This window comes from Pygoscelis adeliae, unplaced genomic scaffold, assembly GCF_000699105.1.
Source record: "Pygoscelis adeliae isolate BGI_AS28 unplaced genomic scaffold, ASM69910v1 Scaffold57, whole genome shotgun sequence".
Taxonomy (NCBI): domain Eukaryota; kingdom Metazoa; phylum Chordata; class Aves; order Sphenisciformes; family Spheniscidae; genus Pygoscelis; species Pygoscelis adeliae.
Window position 1 is genome coordinate 7,260,779 of NW_008825615.1, and position 25,248 is coordinate 7,286,026.

At 39.1% G+C, this 25,248-nt stretch overlaps 1 protein-coding gene across 1 annotated transcript in view; it reads right to left on the reverse strand.

Moving 5' to 3' along the window:
* KCNQ5 (potassium voltage-gated channel, KQT-like subfamily, member 5) overlaps nucleotides 1-25,248 on the reverse strand; it is a 91,772-nt gene that overhangs the window by 57,216 nt on the left and 9,308 nt on the right. The window contains exon 2 of the mRNA XM_009333150.1: nucleotides 18,614-18,740. Coding sequence (XP_009331425.1) covers nucleotides 18,614-18,731 — 118 coding nt within the window. The 5' untranslated portion in view covers nucleotides 18,732-18,740. The remainder of the gene's footprint in view (nucleotides 1-18,613; nucleotides 18,741-25,248) is intronic.

A 25,248-nucleotide genomic window follows, 5' to 3' on the forward strand; every position in this document is an offset into this window, starting at 1 on the left:
CATTGCCTAGGGCAGCCCTCCCTGGCTGTGTTTCCCTCGGAGGCAGGGAAGGCAGGCAGGCACATTATTTCCGCGTAGTTTAACTTGCCAGGAACAGGTGTAAGATAAACCAAAATAAACCCCTCTTGGAATGAAATCAGAGTCCAAAGAAAAGTTTGCATCAGTTGAAAGTCACTTCCAAATATATTAAACTTGCTTGGTTTTCTTATCTAAGCATACCTATACCGGAAAAATTAAAAGTTAAGTACTTTATGATTCTCTCCCTGCCACATTTTTATCCAACATACCCCAGGTGCCATTTGCCCTGTTACAAGAGCAAAATCTTTTTCTGAACTTCCTTTCATATTCCACTTGAATTTAGCTAAAATCTCCATGGTATTTCTGTGGTTTAAGAAGGCTTTAACAAACTTCTGTCAATCTTATATAAATATTTTCCTCTTCTATCAGTATTTTTCCTTCTTGCCTTTTAGTGGCAAAACTGGGAAATCAGGAAGAAAAAACCAAACCCAGAAAGTGGATTATGGGTGAAACCTAACTTTACTGAAGTAAATAAATAGCAACATTTTGATTAATTTAACTGGGACTAAGGTTTCACTCCATATCTTGCTGTAAAGCAACAGGGAAGTTTAGGATGTGAGAGAGTAATGGGCAGTATCATTCCAAACATCTCTGTAGTGACTTACTAGAAGACAAAAGTTTCTGAGGCACATTTACTTCTTTCATTTTTTCAAAGCTAATATCTTGTGTATGATCTTTCAAAATGTTAAGCGTCTCCTCAGCTATAAGACTGATTTTATTCACTCTTTAGAAATATCTCTTATATTCCTATCCTTGCAGATAGTGTCCTTCCTCGTTGACTCCAGTCTGAGATTTCAGATTTTCTCAGCAGCTTTTGCAATGTTTGCTTTTGAACACTTCCTTTCAAATTCAATTTCAAACAATGAATTCTTCCATTTCAGATCTTTCACTTAGTACCACTCAAGAAACCCCTGAGATTACATGAAAGTTTTGTTCATAGTAACTTAGCAAAGGCTTTTTTAGTTGACAGCCACTGTGTTAACAACTGGGCCCCCCTCGAAAAATAAAAAAAATGGACCCAGAACTCATGTGTGTGATAGATTACCCTTGTATATTGTCCAATCTCACTAAAATAGTGACATATAAGTAAAGACAATTAACCAAAGCCCAGTAATGCAACAACCTGAAACTCAGGAATAGTTTCAGCTAGCTCATGAGAGATGTGCCAGCCTGAGTTCCCACTTCACAGAGGAAGGCTGATGTTGGTCTGCCTTACCCTGCTCAAGCTCAGTCAGAAACTCTGGGTCTCTTGGAAGAGCAGTTAGCATTCCTAAGCTATAAGCACTTCCAGTAGCAACTCTGTGACTGAGAGATTCATAATGATAAAAAAGAAGGCATCACAAATCATCATAAGGGATTGTTTTATTTGTAATGAATCTTTCAATGTAACAGTCCTACCACAAACTTTTTGAATATTGTGAGATTTTACAGTATTCAAGGGTATCATACTAATGGGCCCAGTTAAAGAATTTAATTGGAATAGGTAAACGGGTGAACACAGAAGCTTTACTTGGATATAGCAAAACACTCCAAAGCCTTCATGTGCCATCAGGACAATCTCTATTATTACAGCAAGAATGTCAGGATGATATTAGGAAATGCAATTCATGATGATCTCTTGCCTGCTCAAAGCTCATGTACATGCTCAAACTAATACACAAAACTGCATTATCTTTCTCTCTTTCATATTCTTCAAAGTATTACGTATAAGAAGATGTTAGTGAGAACTTTTCCTGTTGCCCACATTTAATGCTGGTATGTTGGAATGTCCTTTCTTTCTAAATAGAAATGACACTTTGAACCAATACAGGTTAAATGAATCTTGTGATATTTTTTCTCTGATTTTATCAGAATAGAAAATGAACAGTATTTTGTAGTTTTAGGATTGTCATCATATCACCAAAATAGGGTTTGCTATAAATTCACAGAAAATGCTCCCAGTTTACACATCCTTGTTAAGAATATGCAGGAAACTGCAATGGCCATCAGTTACTGTGTCTGCTCTGGCTACAGAACAGTACAGAGAGGCAACGAGCTAGGACAAGAGTAGATGCCCCCAAAACTGCAGGAATAAGCAGAAAATCTCAAGAATGTGGTTTATCTAGATTGCAGCTGTATTAACTCACAAAGGCAATTAACTGGCAACAGTATGACCAAATTTAGGCTACCCTTAGGCTGTCCTTGTAAGGTCTAATTTTGTGCTAGAGTAATTATCTATGACCCAGAGAAAAGACACAGCTTGTAGTGGTCATTTCTTGTGAATAGTTCTCAGAAAAGTTCATCATTATCCTAAATTTCAACGTTATTCCTGAAAAAAACAGCACACTTTGATTCTGTGGCGTTATAGAGCCACCAGGCTCCATAACTGACTACGAGCACCAAGAGTGCTTTGACGTCAGCTTCGTCTGGTTACAACGGCACAGGTTATGCATGCATATTGCAGCACAGTGAGCAATTATTCTCACTTGCTAAAGGAGTTTAAATAAGTTTTAATCCGGATTTACAACAACAACCACATAGAAATAATTAACAACTCTCTATTCTGAGTCACAAGGAAGTGTGAGTGGTGGAAGGGAGGGAATGACCAGCATTTTAGTTTTTCTAATATCTCTTTGTGTATCAGTCCTTCCAGTAGCTTCATCATGTTTTATTGCTATTCTCAGAACTCCCTTCAGTTTGTCTACAATAATCTCCACAGCTAGCTGGCCGGGGCCAGAGGGTGTCATCAATGTAGAAATGTACTTTGAACTTTAATCAGACACTACAACACAAAGTTAACACAACACGCATTCCGGAGCACTGTATTTCAGCACATCACACTATAGAAACATGATAACAAAAATATATTCAATGGACTCTATCCTAAATGGATATAAATCAGCAGTTTAAAGCAGTTTAAGGTATAGTCTGATGACCGCACCTGACTTAAGCCATACATCAGTACGTGAAAATAAGGTTGCTCTTTTTCAGATTCCTAAAAGAAAAGGTCTGTTTATACAAACTCGTCTATAGGAACAGCAGTCTTTTTGCACAGTCTAGTAACATATTTGGCATTGCTGTATTTTATGCTCCTGTGGCTTAGCTAAAAAAAAAAAAAAAAGAAAAAAAAAAGAAAAAGACATTCATAGAGTTTAAGGCTTCTGAATAGCCTAATAGAGGGATATTCAGAGAGGGAAATAATTGTATCATTATTCCTTGAGCACTTGTTGAGAAAGGTCATAGAATGGAAAAGGTCATTTTGTCATAACTGGCTGCAAAAATGCTTTTAGCTTCAAACAAGGGATTAACCACTTCCCTCTACCGGTTCCAGAGGGCAAAGAATAAAAATCATGATTAGAGCATGCTGCAACAGTTCATTTGAAAAGAGGCAAATTGTAATGTTTTTATCAGGTGGCAGTTCCTTTACTCTGCGAATAGTCCCCTTGCTATGAAATCAGTAGGATATTTCACATAGTTATGGCAGCAAAATTTGGTCTAATATGGGCTGAACTTACAGTGACCTTGCATAAGTATTTACCCCAGAAACCAAGAATTTTCAATATTTTTATCTTTAAAATGTCCAGAATCTTAATTTTTTTTAAGGGTGAAGCCTGTAATTACATCTCTGAATAGAGAGATGATCAATATTACCATATTTAGAATGATGATGGATGTTATCATACTTTGTAAATTGTCCCATTGGAAGAAGCAGAACTATTTATTGATAAAGTACAATTCAGTATGTGTAAGATTGTCAAAATCTGCAAACTGGATTTTTAGAGACTACTCTGGAGACATATGGTCTTTTGAGGTCACCGGAATTCACCCTCTGAAATACGATCTGCTCAAGCATTATTCTCTGCCTATAAAAAAAGCAGTTTAATGTCATCTGTTGAATTATATCACCTGAACATCTCTAGCATAATTTGGGAGAGGCAGGAAGCTGAGTTCTGCACCTCCCACAAAAAGCTGAGTAGATTTACAGCAATAAGACCTCAATTTTACAGAGAAGAAAAGCCTAAACAGCAACATCAACAACAAAAATCCCCAAGCAATATGAGATAATCTGAGTTTTGCATATACTAAAAATAATGGTGCTCAGGATCTTGAGTCCTGGCAAAATTTGCTTTCAGCTATGCCTGAATATAGCCTTTCTTTCTGGTCAGGGATCAGATCTCTCTGCTCAGATGCCAGACAGGTTATGATTAATCGTCACCTACTAGTAAAAGTAATTGGCAGGATATCTTCAGGAAATTCTTGGGATGGATGACGCTGTTTGATTTTTGCAGATGTTGTTGTCACTCCAGACAAAACGTCTTTGCGTTTTCAAATATGTAACACTCTCTGGATGGAAACCATCTTAATTGTCATTACAGGCAAAACAAGTTGGTGATTTCACTTCCTTTTGTAATCTTTTTTCAAGATGCAAAACAACTTGGTATATTTAGAAGTAGGAAAGTGAAATAGTTTTGCGTATCAAGATAATTTGCAGAGATAAACACAGATGAGTGTGAAAATTGACTTTTATTGCTGTTGAAAAACAGGAAGATTGGGATGTATGGCAGTGGCACACAGAAGAGAAAGAAGTTATTAAAAAATGTGTAATACTTTCTAGGCACTGAAGTGGAATTAAAAAAAAAATCCAGAGGTTACTACTTCCACTCTATTGATTTCTTTTTCTTCTAGCAATGGAAAATGGCTACATTAGTCACATTAGTCAATTCTAAGGAGTCCACTAAAACTGATCTGTGCATAGAAACTTGGATTTTTCTTACTCATCAGCTGAGCAATACTCCAGTGAAGAGATCAAAAGAAATGAACCATCTTGAACCCTTCGCTCCATCCCTATTTTTCATTTGCAATGTATTGGAATAATCTGAGTAAGCAAAATATTTTATTATGAAATGAAAGTGACCTCCTGGAAATACAGACATCTTCTTTCTAGGACATGTTAATTTTACATAGTCAAAGTGGGTCTATTTAGAAAAGCAGCTCACCAACATGTAAAACGATCTTTTCTGGCAAGGAGAAAATGGTAGGAATCAAAATTATTTAAGATAAATTAAATTAAAATTTAAAACATGCATATAAAATAATACATAGTATTATTTTACATGATATATAAAACCTATATAATAGGTAATAATTAAATAATATAGAATATAAAATACATATGTATTTTATATTATAAAAGCACCACTGTGTGGTGCTTAGTTGCCAGCTGGCATTAAACCATGACACCATATAATATAAAATAGGTTATGTTTCATATATTTTCAGTGCCATAGAAAATAAACTCTGTATTAAACTGCAAGTGTGCTTTAGGAGGTCAATTCAAAGGTTTTATAACTGCAAACACTGAGGATTAGCCACAGCACCGTGTCCTGATGCTGAAACTCCAGATTTGATGGGACCCCCCAGAGCCCAGTGCTGGGGATGAGGTCAGTTCTGCAAAGCAGCTTGTGTGCAAACGGGGCCGCACCCCATGGCAACTCACTGGCGAGCCCGTCCATGCGAGGGTGGACTACCTCGAGCCCCAGTGCAGGCTCAAGCCGTGCGGGACCTCACCCCGGCACCTGGAGGTGCCTCTGCGCCCCGGCGCGGGTCTCAGCCTGGCATGTACCTGAGCTGGGGCGAGAGTGTCTGCTTGGCTGAGGTTGGCAGTAACTGATGAAACGCGATATGGTGGCAGCCTAGCTTACTCCTCCGTGGCACATCGAACAGGATGAATAAGCGTGTAAATCCCTGCCACTGACTCCCAGCACACACACGCACAGACACTGCAAAGCAAAGTGGTCCAGGGGAACATAAACCAAACTTGTCCCCTAAAACTGAATTCACGCACCCTTCTGCTAAACACTTGTTTTTTAAGCTGGACCATGCTTAGCATATTTCTTCAGCCTGTCCTAATGAAAAACCATTAGCTTAAGATTTCTTGCCTCAACAACAGAAAGGAGCTGTATAGTCTTTCTAAGTCAAGGAGGAGAACTATCCCATCTCCTCTATCTATGAATACTCCAAGCAGCACCTGTAAATCCCTTTCTTCACAGGCACCCTAGTATGCCTTCACTACACCCTGGGTAAAGCTCTTCACCATACAATGCAATCGTATGTTGCCCCCAAACAAAATAAAACAAAACTGGAAACAACTCAAAGACAGTTGTTAGTAAAGCTAACCAAATACAAGAAATTAGGACTCAGTAGGTCAAACAATTTTTGAAACAGAAAAACAAGGAGTATTTTCAAAAAGTCAATATTGGACATTTTTTAGACTTGAAAACTAAATATTCCCTTATGAAATTCCAGAATGAGGAAGATGGGTCATATTTTTGTTTTGTCATTTTTTTAATCGAAGTTTATAATGAGACACTAATTTCATACCCAAGAATAGATCAACTGATGTTACTCATTAATGTACCAATGTACTAAAAGTATATGTATACTGTTCCTGTGTAAAAGAAGCACACTTTCAGGCCATGATGACAAATATATCGAAATAATGTCATTTTACTTTTTGTGGTAGATAACCAAAATAGTTCTCTGTGGGCTGAGAATCACAATAGCTCAACAAATACTGAATTTTAAGTTGTAGTTATGGTTACCATCTTTGATTCAGTCAGATAAGAATAACAACATTAATGGGAACACTTCACCTGTCTTTGTACTGTTAGCAATTAAAGTTCATGGCACTGTTGAGTACAAACTCTTTCAATGGAATGAGTAAGTCCTATAAGTCCTCAGCAAACATCTTTCTATTATTAACAGCTGGCTCAATAAATCTTAAAAATCTAAGGGCCTCCTGCAAGCTAAGATTAAGTTCAATTGCAAGCCTTTCATGGATTTATACTTTATTAGCCTTTTCCAATAATTGATCTTTAACATTATTAATATGTACCTGCCAGAAGGAATAAAGCACTATTTATTCAGTAGGAGTTTTATTTGGCTTTAAGACAGGCTGACAGAAACAGATTTAAAGCTGTATCTTTGAGCCAGTGTTCACCAACCCAATTTGTGTCCAACCAAAGAAACAAACCAAGAATAACACATGCAGATCCTTCCCATAGATCTTCACTTATTCTGCCCAGTAACTGTTTTGTGCCTTACAAGCCCTGAGAAAACAAGGTTTGCTAGTCACTTCACTATGTCTGAGGCTTTCTCCTGGATGATAGCAGACCTTAGTGAAAACGGCTATTGTGGAGAGGAAAAAACCTGAAGGTTTCTGGAGGGAAAGGCAGCAGGATGGATAGTCAGACACACACACCTGATGAATGAAGAGGCTCATTAGATCGGACTGCAAGAAAACCACAAAGTTATCAGCAAGAAAAAAAACCAAAATAACTACAGGCATGGCAAGACGTGCATGGAGAAAGGGCTGAATAATTTAGGAGTAGTTAGTCAGAAGACAAATATGAGATGGCAGACAGAGGTATGCAAACTAGTGGAAGATGAGAAGGTCTGTTGGATGCCTCCTATTTACCCTTCCTTATAAAAATGAGATCAAAAGACAATTTAAATCTGATAAAAAGAAATACAACATGCAATTAACTTGTAAAATTCATTGCCATGGGATATAAAGGAATAACCAGGGAAAATTAAAGACAAGATTGGGTGTTTCTCCCTGAATTGCTGGAATTAGATTCTTCAGGGGATCCAAATTCCTGCATGAGTCAGTCACTGATTACCCAATGTCCAAACAAAAATACTGTGTGATTGGCTATTTGGGCTACAGGTATTAACACCTTTTTTAGAGGTATCTGGTGCTAGTCAGCGTGTAGAAAGACACCAAACGGGGCTCCTACGTGATCCAGTCCAGCAGGGGAAGCAGTGCTATCTCTGTGCTAGGTCCTTGTAACCACACAGGTAGGAATCTACAGGCACTTTCACGGCTTTTCAATCGTACTCTAAAATCTCAGGGCGGGGCAGGCGGGCAGCGTGTCTGGAAGTGTCCATCTGACACATTCCCAGATTGTGCATAAAATGAAGGTGATGCAGTGGTATGGGAGTGGAAAGGCCAAAAAACCATGGGAACAGAAAAATCCTGGATGTGAGGGTGAAAGTGGCAAAAATTAATGATGCTGAAAAGAGCAGGAGAGAGAAGAACATGTCTCTGAGGGAGAGGAAAAGCCTGTTTGTAGGTGGAGAGGGAAGAGACAGTATTAATAATCTGCTCTCAAATTCACGGGGTGGCGGGAAACAGGAGGTATCCAGTATCTACCTGAGTTATCTAATGCAGGTGTTGAAGGCAGGAACATGGGTCCCTCAGTATTGACTGAAAGAGATGAATTCCTACCTTAAGTTTTCTGAGCCATCCTCTGGAGGCACATACCTCTCCCTGCTGCCTAAAATTCCTAACCTACACAACTATTTTGGATATCTGCACAGTCGGTGTGAGTGCCTCCTGGGACTCCTCTGTTTCTGTAAATACAGAGTTTACTCAGATGATACAGAACCAGAGATTTCCAGCCACTCTTTACCCTCAGCTGCTATCCTGCCTGCAACTTGTGGGTGGGTAGCCTAAGAGGGACTACTGTGCCAGCAAACTTTATATGTTTTGGAGAACACTAGCGTGGGGCACCTTGCAGCCACCCTTGAGACTTCCTGGTGTGGGAGATGTGAAGAAAGAAATGGAAGCTCTGTTCAGTGCTTTTCTGAGAGAGGAAAACTGTAATCTGATAGCCCTCTCACAAACCCAACAGGAGGCAATCCTAAAATGGGATCTTAAATACAGTAGACTGTGCCACTCTGCGTGACAGCCGCTCCACTCTGCCTCGTGACTTTTTCATCTGAAATGAAGCAATCCCCAGCGTGGGGGGTCTCACGATCAGGCTGGGCTGGCAAAGGGGAGCCCCGGGGCTGAGGGGGCCCTGCCTTTGCCTTGGTTGCTCCCAAGATGGTCGCATACATGTGTTGGGGCACCAGGACCAGGCGGCATGAGGGTGGAAGTGAGCAGCTGGAGCTGCGTCTCTGCGGCAGGGACGGCTTTGGCCAGACTCAAATAAGCATTTACACCATTTTGGAGCTTACCTACGTTGATGTAAAATAGATCTGGTGGACACCTTTCTTAGATCTGTTATTGACAGCAATATCATCTATCAGTGGAAAGGTCAAGTCCTCACTTTTGAGAGTTATCAGCACAAGCTTAAGGGTAAAAAATGTAATTTTTCTTTAAGAGGAGACTACAGGTTATGGGAGCCAGGTGCTTAAGTGCTAGGGGCGGGAAGGGAGGGAATTAAAATGTGCAGAACATGCCCAATTTGCCATCTAGAAAGATGCAAATATTTCTACTTAGCCGTATTAAACTTGAGATATAAATACTGTAACTCTGTTACACAATGTAACAATGTTGTTACATTGTCAAATCCTTCCTAATTGCTGTATTTAACACAGCAGCTGTAAAAAGGAGGAATTAAAAAACTGTACGTTCTCTTCTTGTACACAAGTCTTTTTCTAATGTAGCAGTTGGAGTGTAACCATTCGAGGCATGATCATAAAAATAGATATTTCCTGCAATTCCCACTGGAATACTCTGCCCACTTTAGCAGTGCTGGTGGCAACACGCAGCTCTCTGAAGGGATGTAAAAGAATGGAAACATCTGTGGAAACTGAATTTCTTCAAGCTTTGTGATCACTAATAAGCTAGTTGCAAGGCTGGATGAAGACACCTGGCAATCAATTTAACTATACTGAACATAAAAGTGGGCAAAGCTTGTGTTTTAAACTGTCAGCATTGCCAGTTAACAAATTAAAGCTGAGCAGATACCAGAAAACTGCATTCGAAGAAAACAACACTATCTCTAAAGTAACTGAAAAATGCCTATTTTTCTAAATGACAATACAACCAAGCAAAATGAAACCACTGTTTCTAATTGACTGCACCTACGACCCTTTTCCTGGAGACCTGACTCACACGCAGATGACCTGAACAGAAATAAACTAGCCTTCAGCAGATACAGCAATAAAGTCACAAAATTAAACAGGCATAAGAGTAATAATTATAAACTAAAAGCACCAAAGAGATGGAAAGACATATAGCAAATATAAGATAGCAGCATGTTGCCTGCTGTCATATGCTGCAGGGTGAATGTAAAAGGAACAAAGTGATCTGTGCAAAAGGATTATTAAATGTGTTATTATTGCAGAAAAGCATGAATGAGGTAGTTGCGCACAATACAATACCTAGGGTGATCATTTCTCACTACGATTCCCCTATTTGCATAACGCTTTCAAACCATTCTAGAAAGATGCCTGCAGTATACGCCAAGCCGATAACTCCACACAGACCGCGTCAAATTTCTTCATTTGGGCTCACAGGGGTAAGGCTGGGACACCACGAGAGTAAGCACGATTTGGTTGACTAACACCTGCAAGAGTAGTTAATCATGGCTCAGATAGTCAGATTGACAGTTGTCTAATGTACCACACCAAGGCATTAACATTGAAATTTATGTTGACATGCTGCCAAAACACCCCTAAGTAGGTATAGGCATGTTAGTCACATAGAAGACACACTGAAAGTGGTTTTTGAAATAAAGTGGTACCACAAGCTAGGGATATCACAGTCCCATGAGAAGCTGCACATATGCCAAGTACAGAGTAATGGGCAGTTGCAGAAGTCCAAAATAGCAAACACCTAGTCTAATAGGATGCTAATAGGCTGGTGAGGGGTCTGGAGAACAAGTCTTCTGAGGAGCGGCTGAGGGAACTGGGGTTGTTTAGCCTGGAGAAAAGGAGGCTGAGGGGAGACCTCATCGCTCTCTACAACTACCTGAAAGGAGGCTGTAGCGAGGTGGGTGTCGGTCTCTTCTCCCAAGTAACTGGCGAAAGGACGAGAGGAAATGGCCTCAAGTTGCGCCAGGGGAGGTTTAGATTGGATGTGAGGAAAAATCTCTTTACTGAAAGAGTGGTTAAACATTGGAAGAGGCTGCCCAGGGAAGTGGTTGAGTCACCATCCCTGGAAGTATTTAAAAGATGGGTAGATGAGGCGCTTAGGGACATGGTTTAGTGGGCATGGTGGTGTTGGGTTGATGGTTGGACTCGATGATCTTGGAGGTCTCTTCCAACCTTAATGATTCTATGATTCTATGATTCTATGATTCTATTTTGGACCGATACGGAAATGTTCCTAAATGATTCAGATTTCTGCCTGGAGAGCATAATTCACTGCTGCAAAAGCAAAACCTGTACAGCCACCAAAGCGGCAATTCCTCTCACAGAGGAGCTATGGGAAAGAGCTGATGATGATCTGAGATGGGAATTATGAGGAATGTCACACACCGAAGCAGCTCATCTGCAGCACAACATCTGGAAAGAAGCCAAGAAAGCCGAGTATTTCCTTGCATATCAGTTAGGCTCTGACATGTTACTCACTCCATTAAAAATATTAATTTTTTTAGATGCTAGGAATGATAACATTTGAAAAACAAACTAACAATTTTACTGCTTTTGAGACTCTACATGCTGAAGTAGGCAGATAAGTGAATTTGGCACAATCCTGTCTACCTCTAACTTCCACACCAGTGCTTACATTAACAATTACTTAATTTTGGATTGGAGAATTTACACGTATGTATGGAAATTTGAGCAACTATCTTGTCTATGGATATGATGGGAATTCAGCGTAGTAAGGCAGGATATGAACATCTGAAATCGAATAAAGACAGGTAGTGAAAAGAAAGGTATTTTGTCATATACTGGGTATCTCTAGTAGTTTAAAGCCAAATCTCTAACTTTTTAACAAGTTTAAAGCCAGTCCCTAAAAAATGTGAGCGAAATTGAACATATCAAGTCTAAAACCAGAAAATGTTGACTGCTTCTTGGTCTGTCAGTTGCTTACCTCCTTCTTACTGTACATTTCCAAGTCACTGAAACCTTGTGGCTCATAAGCAGCACTGGAAGTTCTGGGAAAAGGGGGAAAAGGGTCATTGCTCATGAATTGGCAGGGCTCATTGAGAGGGCTTTAAACTAGGTTTGAAGGGGGAAGGGGACAAAACCGGGCTCGCTAGAGATGAGCCGAGGGGTAATATATGTTTATAATATTTTATAACATATAGTATTCAATATTATTAAGTTAATATTATTATAATTATTATAATAATACTACAATATATTTTCTGAGATTCAAATATGAGACATCATCAATCATTTGAAAGACTCCATTTACAGAATCTGAGTGAGTATGGACAGAGAACCTCATTATTTCTAAATCATTTGACTGTGACATTTGACTTTAGGAGAATTTCCTAACAAAAGTGAACTGAATTAGAAATCCTAAACATTTTAGTGCAGGTACTGATTTATATCAGTCTTGTTTGGAAAGGACATAACTACTTCATGCTTGGGAAAATATCTTCAACAGCCTTCTAAGAAAGTAATTCTAATATAATAAATAAATAAATTTTTTTTAGTAAAAGGTCTCTGGCTTTTAACAGGCTTTCTATCACAAACCTGTTTTCATTCTGATTCCTCACATCCCAGTGCTCTAACCTATTTCATCCATTCTGGTGTGGATCTCTTCTAATTTGTACTGCTGGAATTGCCTATATATGAATGACTGATTATTCTTTGGATGAACAAAATTGAAGTTTCTCACGCAGCAGATGACTACAATTAACACCAGGTGACGGGGTAAATCAGCATCTCTCTCTGGAGCAATTAAGAATTATTTATTGATGTTTGGATAGTTTCAGTGGGGCTGAGAGATTGTAATTTCCTGCTCCAAATCTCCCAGAGCAAGAATTTAACCATACTTTATCCAGAAACCAGAAACTGTATTATTGGCTGTTCTGCATGTTTGGGAGAGAGTGCTTCTAATTTTGATGATAACGAGAAAAAGATCCAGATTGAATATAAAATGCCTTTCCTCAGGAAAAGGCAATTGGTTTGTTTCCATGAATTACTTTGATTTCAATTAATCAATATTTTTCAATGAAAAATCATTTCATCAGAAATCTTACACTAGCCTTGTGGACTTTCTTCATCAGCAGATATCTCAGCAAATGCACAGAATATGGATGCAAAAAAAGCTCAGCCTTCAGTTCAGAACCTCAGCCTCCAAGCCTGAGGAAGGTGAAGTGTGACACTACCCACAGCTCCCCAGCCGGAGAGAAGAAGTCGTTAGACACACCTCACTCAGGCTGCCCAATTCATGGTAGGCGCTCCTCTACTCAAAATAACATGGTAGTGACACTAGTGTAAGAAAGATCGAAACCCCATGCCAATCAACAAGCACAGGCTGCTCAATCCTTTAGCACATACCAGAAAGAAATTTGAACATGAACTGCATTGTACAAAACTAGCAGATGTCTTTTGAATAGCAGACATACAATTTCTAGAAAGGGAAGACCAGAGCCTGATGTCTTTACTCATAGCAAATGGTACCTTACTCAGCAGTGAGGATAGTAGTCAGCAAAAGTAAATGTGAAAGAATAAGGCCCATAGATGATATTCAAAAGACATTATTTTTCCTGTGCATTTCTAAAAACTGTACTGCCAGGACTGTCAAACATGAAGATATGCCACTAAATCTTAGTTTTAAAAGCCTACACAATTTGGGACCAATCTAGCCTAAAGAGCACCTCTGTTCATTGCACATAATTATGGCTGCTGAAATTATCTAAGGAAATTTCAATTTCCAGTCTTCATACTATTACTATCAGAGTATTTTCTGGAGTGAAGTGGGCAGCATGTTCCTGAGATGAGTTCAAGTCAGGCTGGCAGGAGACCCCCTAATGTGGAATTTGCTCCTGCTGGAACTTGATTTTGCTGGGAGTTATAATGAGATATGATGTGAGATGTGTCTCCTTGGTCAAGTATATACTTAATTACAGATCATCGCTGGGTTATTTAGAGTTCAAATTATACTGGAAAGGGGCTGTTTATATTGTTTATCATGAGCAGCAGATTTACTATCTGTCTGTATTTAAACTATATAATGTGTCTAAATACCAAGGTGACAGACACACAACCTATCATTACATAAATATAATGAGTTAATTCAAATTAAAGGTTAAGAAGATGTTGTGTAACACACTAGATATGGATTTGTTTACAAAGGTTTGACAAAAGTGCCATGTGATGGTTCATTACCACTTTAATTAATGAAAAATAGATCCAGTAATATGCAACAGCCGCTGCTATCACTTAATGCTCTGAAACGAGGTTTGCCAGCCATGAAGTTCAAGAGCCTGATTACAGATAATGGACTTAAGCTTCCTGTTGGAAATTTGTTCATTCTGCAGCCTCAACAGAATTTGAACTTGTGACATTTCCATCATGCTGTAGCTTGACTAGAGGTAAAATAGAAGCAGCTGTGGGGAAACTGCTAATGGACTAACTGAAATACATGAAATCTTTCACTGGGCTGGGCCACCAGGAAGTCTAATTGCCCTGGAGAAATGTTATATTACTAGAAGTGGGCTCAAATTTAAGGTGAAAAAATTCTGAAATAGGAGTTTCAGACGCCAAATTTAAATCTAGAAGTCATATAAAGTTTAGGCACTAAAATTCACTGCTTCCAGTGTTCGAAGGGAAGTGTGCTCGTGTGCTCTTCCCTTGCCCTTGCTGGGCTTCCTCACATAGGAGTCCCAAAGTCTCCTACAGAGTCAGTGGAGAGAAAGAAGCTCCTCTGAAAGCCTAGCAGACTTCAGACGTGCAGGTGAGACTGGCAGGATCTTACTGTTCTGATCCTCAGCTTGTTAGTTATTATCCCCCATTATTTTTATAATGTGCCACTGCACAGGAGAAATCTCACAGACTGAGATTTCATTGTGATGGTAAAACCTCTTATACGCACAGGACAGTGGCCAGAAGTTTAATTTTGTCAGGTCACATGCAACCATCTAGGAGGCCCATTGCCAGAGAAAGGACAATGGGCTCTTCATTTATTTCAGTGTCCCTGAATGGCTTTACAGGGAGGGGATGCCATACTTTCTTCCCAATCAGCAGACATCCTTTTTTATTTCGGGGATCTTCAGGGAGTATGGCTCCTCCTAAGGCACAGGTAGACACTGAGTTCTTCCCGGGCATCGGCGTTCCTGGCCCCGGGAGGCAGCAGTTAGGAGATGCGGTGCCTGGATTGCTACTCTTCTGCATAGCATAACACAGCAACATTGCTCTGCAGTGTTCACAGCCAAGATTCAGACTGATATCCCCGGGAAATATAGGATTTGCAGAAGTAAGTACATCTTTAAGTACATTAAGTGCCTGGGAGGGTACGTTGGTGTGCCCTTTACATTACGTACACAAGCTCATACACAATCAGAGAATATAAGGGATGGGAGGTAACTCCTGACAAGGAACAAAATACAAATCAAGGTTTAATACTGCACTACTATTCCCATTTTCACAAAAATAAACAAGGGTACAAAACTGTCAAATAATTTGATAGATATCATTACTAACCTGGAAGCACACAGCGATGCTTGATGAACTAATTTGTCAGGGTAGTGACATTGTAGACACACTAACGTAAGCACAGAGCTTTGGCCCTGAATAAAATTTTTCTGGTTGTTAGGTTATTAATGGAAAAAAATAAAGGCTGTCTGAATGTGACCCTTGAGGCAATCCTCAAATTTATTATTTCTAGCTCTTAGGCCATTTCCCTATGTGATTTGTGTCTGATCACAAAAATAATCAGAGAACAGATCTGCTGGAGATATATAGCAAATTTAATTAATAGTAAACAGACTAAGTCTTCTAAAATATTGCTGTTCCACTGTAACAATAAGTAGAAGAAATAACTGAATGGATGAGTAAGTAAATAATTAAAAAAACACACGAAAAGTAATAGGCTGAAACTGGCCATGTGCTTTTAAGGAGACCTTAGCACTGAGTTCACTGAGTTCCCCCTGAAGCCATCCTTTCTCCAGGCTGAACAAGCCCAGGTCCCTCAGCCTCTCCTCACAGGGCAAATGCTCCAGCACTGATCATATTGGTGGCTGTCACTGAACTCACTCCAGTTTATTGAAGTCTTTCATGTATGGTGTTGGAGGGGGCAAATGGGGTGCAGTATCTTAGATGTGGTCTAATGAGTGCTGAGTAAAGGGAGATAATAATGTGTCTTCATCTACTGGTGCTCTAGCTAATACAGCCTGTTGGCCTTTGCTGCTAGGGCACACTTTGCCATGACGGCAAAGCCAAAGTGTCAGGCAAGTAGTTACTTTATGTAGCAAGAGCTGCAAGATGACTTGCTAAAGGTCATTCCTCAAAAGATCAAATCTGGAGAGATGCTGAACATCAGAAGCTCCTTTCAGAGATGCCAAAGTCCAGAAATGGACAAAAATCAATCAGCGGAAGAAGAGAGACACAGAATAATTAATGGCAAGAAATTCAAGCTACTGGCTTAGTTTCCAGAAGCTGTGCTAGTAGCTGTACAGTGTTTTGCAGAACAAAGTTCCCTTTTCATCCAGTGAACCAGCACAGGAAGAAATCCACAAGCAAAAGACTGTTGGCTACTAATTATTTCTGCTAGCAAGTGCTAGCAAGGGCGACAGAGAAGATGCTTTTAAGGCTAGAGATTGCCTACATGAACATAGGTGCAACAAGAAGAGCAAGTGAACTCCAGAGAAAGGAGGAAAACTCACAATCAAATGAAGTAAACCCCAACACTCACTGAGGCCCGTGCCAGGAGACCTGCCTGAACTATTTCAGAAACAGTAGGAGGGTAGCTATGGGCTGTTTAATGGAAAGGGGGAAAATCTACGTCAGTCAACCCATGATAACATGCAGACTTTTGAACAAGGAAGAATCCCTCCATTCACTTTTGCTGGGAATTAACACCTCAGATGGAAGTTAATCACTGGCAGAAAACTCACCAGTTGAATGGAAACAGGAAAGGGAGGAAAAACGAAAGCTGAATCGAACAAACTGCTAGTGTCCCCACACAACAGCATTTGGGAGAGCAGCAAACCACTCTGGGATGTCAAATGCTTCTACTAAGTTAAAATTCTTTTAAGATGTATATGTTTCTAGTAAGTTCTAAATGGCTGAGGTAGTGTGTGATTGTGTGCTGACAACCCAACTACTGAAAAGTTTCAGGTGCACCACAAAATCTTGGAATAATGGTAAGTCTGGTTAAGGAGAGTAGCCGGGTTGATGCCAGGGAGAGCGAATGTCTGAATTTCTAGCTTTCCCTTGACAGGTGGCTGGTAAAGGCTGGGAAGATTTTTTAATTTTCTTTCCACTTTCCTTTCGGCCAGACGTGGGAACCTCGGGGCAAGTGTGTGAGCTGGCGCTGGACGGGGTGGGGTAAGGTACCTACCCACCTCCCCTGCTGCCTGAACAAAACAAGGCCAATCCCCATACGTCCTCCTCTCCCACAGTGTCATACAATAGTGTAGATGGGGTGATTCTTTCTGAGGGGGAGTCAGTCTGCGATGCCTTTCCACCTACTCATGCACTTCTTGCTAAAGCCCCTTTCTCCATTGCAGGAATTCCTCAGTGGGAGAAGGTGTGGATTTACCAGGGAATGAGGCAGAAGGCAAAAGCTTGCTTTACACGTTAGCCCTAACCAGTGCACCAGTCTTCTGTGCCATGTGAAAATGCGTAACTCCTTTTTAGACCAGGATTGCATTCATCTACATGACAATATTATTATTCACTGTTTGCACCGAGACCTGTGTGTGTAACTGCTGTAAGCATGTGACTCTGTGTTATAGCTGCTGTATAGATGCATGGGAGAATGTGTTTCCTGCCTCAATCGGTCTATAAGTTAATTTAAGATACAAGCAGATGAAATTAAAGGCTGGAGAGAGGAAGGAGATTGAGAAAGACGTTGGGACATTGATATCCTGAAGTTCCACAGATGTCCTGTAAAAAGCCTTTGCTCCAAACCATTAGAAAAATAAGAAATTATCAGATTAATTTGGTTAGCCATGCTTGATTTCAACCTTTATTGGGAAACTATTTTCCTGCAGTTTTTTTTTTTAAATAGGGTTTTGACTGGTTATGGGCCTATTCACCATTCTCAGAGAGAATTTCTAGATCAAAGAAGGGGAGGAAGAGTCTCTTGAAATAGTTGTAGAAGTATGCTATATCCTATGCCAGAGTCACTGGCAGAGCAGATACCTGGACTGTCATGCAGAGAGCAGCAACGCAGGAAGCAGCAATGTTGACAGAAGACATTTCTAGGTAGGTTTTCAAACTTATTGCAGTGTACACGTCTGATCACAGAGATTAAATAAGGTGAATACCATATGTTCATGGTATGTATGCATGTTTATATAAGATGTCTAATATTCATGCCCATTAAATGCATACAGCTCCCATGATTTTCAAGGAGATTAGCTCTCAGTCCCTCATTCTTTCAATATACATGCCAGCTGAATGACATGCATAGGAAGATGTCTTTGGAGGAACGTAAGAAACATGGGCTGACTGGTATTTAGGGACTTTTATATGTAGAAAAGCCTTGGGCAGATGACAGGTGACACACAGCTATTCTGGATTTACATCTGGTTACTGTAAACAGTCTGATTCCATTAGTTTTCATTCAGAAGCAAAACAGAAGGGGGGAGGCTTTTATTTTTATCTTAAAATAAACTAGAGCTGGGACACTCACCTATTACACAGAATGGTTTCCTTGCAAAGCGCAGTCTTCCTTGCCATCCTCGGTATCGACAACAGCATCCAGCGGACCAGATACGAATAATAAATTCCAAACCAAAGACAACAATCATGACAAATTCCTAGAAATGGAAAATAAGAAAAATGCCTGTTACAGATAACCAACACTGAAGCATCAGGAAACTTATGACCACTGTGTGTGTCTACCAGTATACCTTGAGCTCCTGAAGATCCCAAGCCAAACTTGGGACCCGGTTCCCCAAGATGGTTGCACATCTACACACAAAACACAGTCCCTAGAGCTTCCCAGTGAAGGGTCCAAATCTAACCTGAATAACATTAAGTATCTGCTAAGATTGGCTACTAACTATGAAACGCTAAGGACTGAATCACACTCAAAAAATACCAAAGCGAAATAGACAGTGACTTTGGATATTGTGGATCAGACCACAGGTAATTTAGACAGCTAGTGAGGAATATATGTTATACATCCACATCCATAAAATTAGTTCTTAGTTTGAAGGTGGAATGTTTTGATAGATATATTCTCATTGTAGCAATATACAGGTGAAGTGATTAAGATGATGCAGAAGCATTTAGGAAATCAATTTGTTCCTAGAAGTAGGTTAAGATACATGCAAATGTAATTACATACAATGGGTATGCAATTGTTTGTAAGACAGTAAATGAATGTCCATACTAGGTATAACTTTCCCTGGACAACTTGTGAATGAAAGCATTTAAAAATCTTGCCTTGTTTGTCTGGCTTGCTTTTCGTTCACATTGGAACCTTCTTTAAGATTGTCCATTTCAATAGCATCAACTTGTATTTATGCAACTTTTATTTTTCACTACAACAGTGAGATCAGCAGAGTTGCAGCAATAGAGCTTGGAGCACAATTCACCTCCACACCTTAAGGAAATCTGAATGCCTGTAATATGCAGTGATATAGTACATACACACTAGTATGAAATTATAAACAATTTAGATTCTCTTCTGGAATGCCATCATAAAATTATGGGTTTTGAAATGATAAAATAAAAATCTGTGTGTTAACCAAAAGAAGGAGAAAAGTACTTGAAGGAACTTCTTAAGCAGTTCATCAAGAAGAAGAGGATGAAAGTTGTATTTTATTTGGCAGCTGAACGTATTTCCACGTCCAGGAGAAAGCTGTTCCTTGTCAGCCAATTAATTTGTTTTTTTTCTACAGGATGAGGACTAGTGTGGTACTGGTAAGAAAACACTGCAAATGAATTAGAGGAATATTTGCAAGGGTAGGGTTGATCCAATATTGACTTTTTCCCAATAAACATTTTGCATGTTTTTAGACTGTGAGACCTTACAACTCCGGAAGCCAATAAGGCTGTAAATACCACGTATGTCAACTCGGGCATTAATTTGCCTGAACAAATGGCATTATTAATATTTATCATGTAATGGTGCTTTACTAGCTTATGATCACTGGCAGTACATTGAAACATTGTGAATTTAATTTGCTTTTGCTGTCATAGAACAATTTGAAAACATAGTATTCCTTCCTAAAACATGTGAGCTTGTATAACTACATCACATTGAAAGAGGTTTTAGAACCTTCTTCAGTGTGTTCTTTTCCAGTTTTGTAAATCCTGTATTGAATGCCTAAATCACAGAAGCAGAATGAGATCCCTTTACTAAAACATGGCTAAAGAAAATGTCACATTTTTTGTCAGAAAAGAACACATGGAAAAATGAGTGTGACTGTTTAAGGTTTTCCTTTTATTCATTCTACTACAAGAAACTTCAGCTTGATTCCAGGACAGAGTTATTGCACAACTTTAGAAAGGATTATGTGCAAAATGGAAAAAGTTCTTCATATAGTAACAATAATTCTTAATAGTTGGCTACTATGTGGTACATTTCCTTGTAGGAAATTCTTTGTAGGCCAAGAATAAAATGGACAAGAAGCCAACTGGAAAAAAGGAAGATTATGTATTTTAGTTATTTAACTATCACTTTTATAGTGGTAGTTAAATCATAAATTGTCAAATCTGGTTTACACATTGTTAGATGATGTCTCCGAATTTATGGAGGTTGATGGCAGGCATCCAGGCCATTTGACATCTGATTCTCCTGATGAAGTTTCTTCTTTGGGGCAGGAGTAAGAGATACTGAAGGAGAGGAGGCCAGCGAAGCATGAAACATTCTTTGCTTCCAATAAAATCTTTTTCTTGTTAAAATCTAATCACATTCCATTTGACTAAAGTTTGTTGTTTCCCTGGAAAACAGACTGTGTGTACAGATGCATGAGAAACACCTCGTGCTTTGTAAGTACGCTGAAATTGTCACAGGCATCTTACAGGAGCTGATCCACACACGCAGGAGCATGTCCTCTATCATACTCTAGACGCCAGTAGGACCTCCGATGGAGAACTGGCAAGAACAGAAAGCACCTGATGATCCCGGAATGACTGGTCTACAGCTTCAATACAGTTAAATTAGTATCACAAAACTGCTGGTAGAAGTTGAAAAGAGGTAATTTTTTTTGGTAGTTTACTATTCTGGTTCCTATTAGCGCTATGCAGTTTTGTATTCATCGTCTGCACTACCATTAGCAATTACTATTTGCTATGCTTGCTCAGTTATACCAAGATGGAAAAAGTCATTGTGAGCTGAAAGCACGTGTTTGAGAGTCTCTTGTATTACATGGTGTCCTCGTGTGTCAGAGGCAGAAATCCTATTTGTCTCTCACACACAAACACTTATACATGTACTACAAAGAGAAACTTCATGGAGATATATCTATTCTGAGAGAGAAAAAGAGCAAAAGGATGTTTTCTCAAGTTTTTGGGGTTTTTTTTGACGGTGGGGTAAGAGTATAAGATTTTTCTTGGAGAAACAATGTGAAATATTTTTGTTCATTCCTTGAGAAAAATAGTTACCATTTCTTGCAACATTACGAATTTATGCCTGGTGATATTCTTTCAAAATTTACTGAAGTTTCTGCTACTTAAGTAAATTTTAACAACAGCCACTGTAGTTATAGTAAGTGAGCTCAAATACAGTAAATACGGCTCTGGAATGCTAAAAGAACTGCTGATTTTAAAAATACTGTATATGATTTTCTTCCACACATACCAAATTTCTGGAGGCTTTAAAATACAGTATAAGCTTTAATAACAGAAAAGACATTGAACAAAGTGGAGGTGGGGTTTCACACTTATTTTTGCACTTTCTGAAGTAGTGATGTTTCAAAATGATCCTTATATCCTGGTCACTCCTACTTCCTCAAAGAACAACTGCTTTTGAAGAGAATACATATCATCATGAATAAAGTCTAAAGGAAAAGGATTTTCCTAGAAAACGTGAATGCATTGAAACAGAAACTCTTCATAGTAGTATATGTGACAGTTTTGTTGTATTTTGGATTGGTCCCAGTTGAAAACAGAAAGAAACAAAGAATCCCACACCACTGTGAAAGAAGTAATGTTTTAGTAATCAGTGCACTCAGTCACAATGTAAAGTCAAATCTCTGTCAAGGTTAATGCAGGCCAGGGAATGACATTATTTTTTCCTATGGCAGCTGCACAGTCACAAGGTTCTTGGTTTTCCATGGACAAAAATTGGAAGGATGCATCCCAAACAAGATGAGTTGGTTTTTGGTTTTTTTTAAATTTCATTTGGAATGGCTTATTGCAAAATTAAGCATAAATCTAGGCTTTTAAATAATTTGGTTTTAGTTCCTTAGCAATTGAAACAGAAAATCAGAACATAATCGGAAAGGCATGTGACGGAATAAATCATTACACCTCATATTATTTGTAGGCTTGCTGTAGAAATGATGCATTCCAAGTATCTCTGTCCTACGTATAATATGATGGAACCTCATTAATTTTGGATTACTTATTGATATTAATAACATTTACATCAGAATGGAAAAATCCTGCACTGTTGATAAATCTCTCCTCCTTCAAAATTCAGCAAGGTTGTATTTGAACTGATGAGCAAGTTTAGATTTACTGGAAACCTAACCCTTCCCTTCCTAGGTAGAGCAGGGATGCCCTGGCCTTTGCCATTTCTTCCTTTTCCCCTATCTTCTTGTCCTTTTCCGATCACAGCTGCATCTGGCCTTGCACCACAGTTACCACAATCTGTAACTTTTTTTGATATTTAAGCTCACAGTTAGGCCCCCACAGTAACTGCTATGGAAGACGCATTGATGCTTCAGACAGTGGAAAGTCCTTCTTCCTTCTCAAAGCACAGTGCATCCATACTGATGTCATTCTGAAATGTTTCTGCTTACGCAGCTCCAGTTGTCACAGGGAACTATGCATATGCAGGAGAAGCAAGGCTAAAACATATGGGCTTAAAAGATTCAGTTGTTTTTGGCATAAGGAGCAGAGGTGCCAGTGTGCTCCTGAAGTTTTTTACAGCTGCATGGGCCTTGGTTGCTCTGCCACTGGAACAATGAGAGTGACACAACTGGCAGGAAAGGAAAATAAAAGGTCATCCAGAGCAAGGTTTCTATTAACAGACAGTCCTGGAGGACTCTAATGAACAGGGTTGATAATTAATTAAATCAAGCATACTTTATACAATCCAGCTACAATGAGCACCTTTTTTTTCTTCCCCCCCCCCCCCATCTAATTAGGATACAAGTGATGATTTGCTGAAATTGTCTGCATTAATATACTTCTCAGGTAGTTTTTAATGATAAGGATTTCCCTAAGCATAACATCATTATAACAGCAAAAAACTGTTTTTATCACAGCTTTCTTGTTCATTAACATAACTCCTTATTAAAACTTAAAATAATTTGCTGCTGCTGAAATCAGGTGCCTTGGTTGTAGACCGTCATTTCTGGGAATTAGAACCATTTTCGAGATGAGAAAATGACCAAAGTTGAGCACTCTGTGCTGTTCTTCTAGGATGCTCCTGGTTATTTTGCAATGTGTAAATGAGCTGAGGTTTGGATATAAGAAATCCGCCCACAAGACAATGGCTCTACTGTTATTTTAATTATATTTCTTGCATGGAAATTGTGTTGTTAAGTGTTCTAAAAGCTAGTGAAGAAGGACAACAGAGCTGCAGACTGATGTAAGGAGCTGCCTGCCTTGAGCTTATAGAACTAGATCAACAAGTGATATTGTCAGAAGCCCGGGAAATGGACTAGAATAAATCAAATTAATCCCTTTAAATAAACTTTAATAAGGCCAAAAGTGTTTCTTTACTGAAGACAACATCTCTGCAGTGTAGCTGCACTGCAGATGCTCATCTGGTGTAAATCAGCACAGACTCACTACACTAGCACAACAGCAGGAACAGGAGGAGCGAGTACATCTAAAGAGCTCGGGAAGTGCCCCCTCTTCCCTAAAAACTCATAAACAGGGAAGTCCAGTGTTTCCAAATCAGCTGGAAAAGAGGGAGAACAAACATGTTCTCATCTTTTAATTTATGGCTGACTGGTTTAAGAATGTCACCAGCTGCTAAAATCTCTTTATGGTGACACATGATGAATAGCTGATACTATTCAAATAGCAATGCTTTATTATTCATCGTCAAAGAGGATGAGATTGTTTTCTCATTCAATTAAAGCAAGAACATAACACCTCAGCTTCTGCATCCCTCTCTCAAGCAAAAAAACCCTCTACTGATTCAAAGCACCTAGCACCAGAGTTGGGCTCTACACTTTAAACAGATGCTATCGGGGTGTGAGGGGAAGCGCAACACTAGTCTGTCTCAGAGAAACCTGAGGGAGGTTTGAGCTTTAAATAATTGTGATGCAGAAGCTGGTGGAGGACTGGGGACAATTCTGTTGTACTGGGCAGTTTCCAGACTAAAATCAGGAGATATGAATATGTGCATACTTTATTGTTCAAAATAATAGTATAATTTGAATACACATTTGTATTATTCCTGATTCAGCATTAGAAGGGGAGATCTTTGATCTGAACAGCTAACAAGTATATCTACACGTGCATATATACACTTAGGGAACTAATGTTTTAATTCTTTCCAACTGCAGTTTAACAGTGGGAGAGGCAGCCATAAATCTGAAAACATAACCCAGAGTAGATCCTATTAGTGGCATATAAATCACAACCAGAGCCTTCAGTTCAGCTCCCAGTGCAATACACAATGAGCATGAAATGAAATTTATGCACCTTTTTGTCATTTATCAGTTTTATAATGAATGTGATACTTTTAGTACACTTGCTTTTCCAAATTATGATTAAGATTTCCCATGTTGATTCTACGTTAATAGAGGATTATTGAGAAATCAGTTCTGTGCCATTTAATATAATACACAGCTACAAGTCTATTGATATAATATTAAAATCCCAGTGATATGCTTAGTTTTAATTAGCCACATGTTATGTAGGACTTCTGCTATCCAACTCTCTTTTAGCTTTTTGTGTTTATTACTTGAAATGGCACCTATCAGTCATTTTTCTTTATTGACTTACAACAGAGAAAAGCCCCAAATTTTTATGTCAGGTAAATCCAGTTTTGAATCAGACAGTAAAAGCACGCACCAGAGTTAGGTAGCTGCCATTTAATTATGTTTTTCATCATCTCTTATAAATACAAGTATTTACCATATCAGACCCAATACACGATTCCTAGCACTGAAACTGCGTTAATCTTCCTCA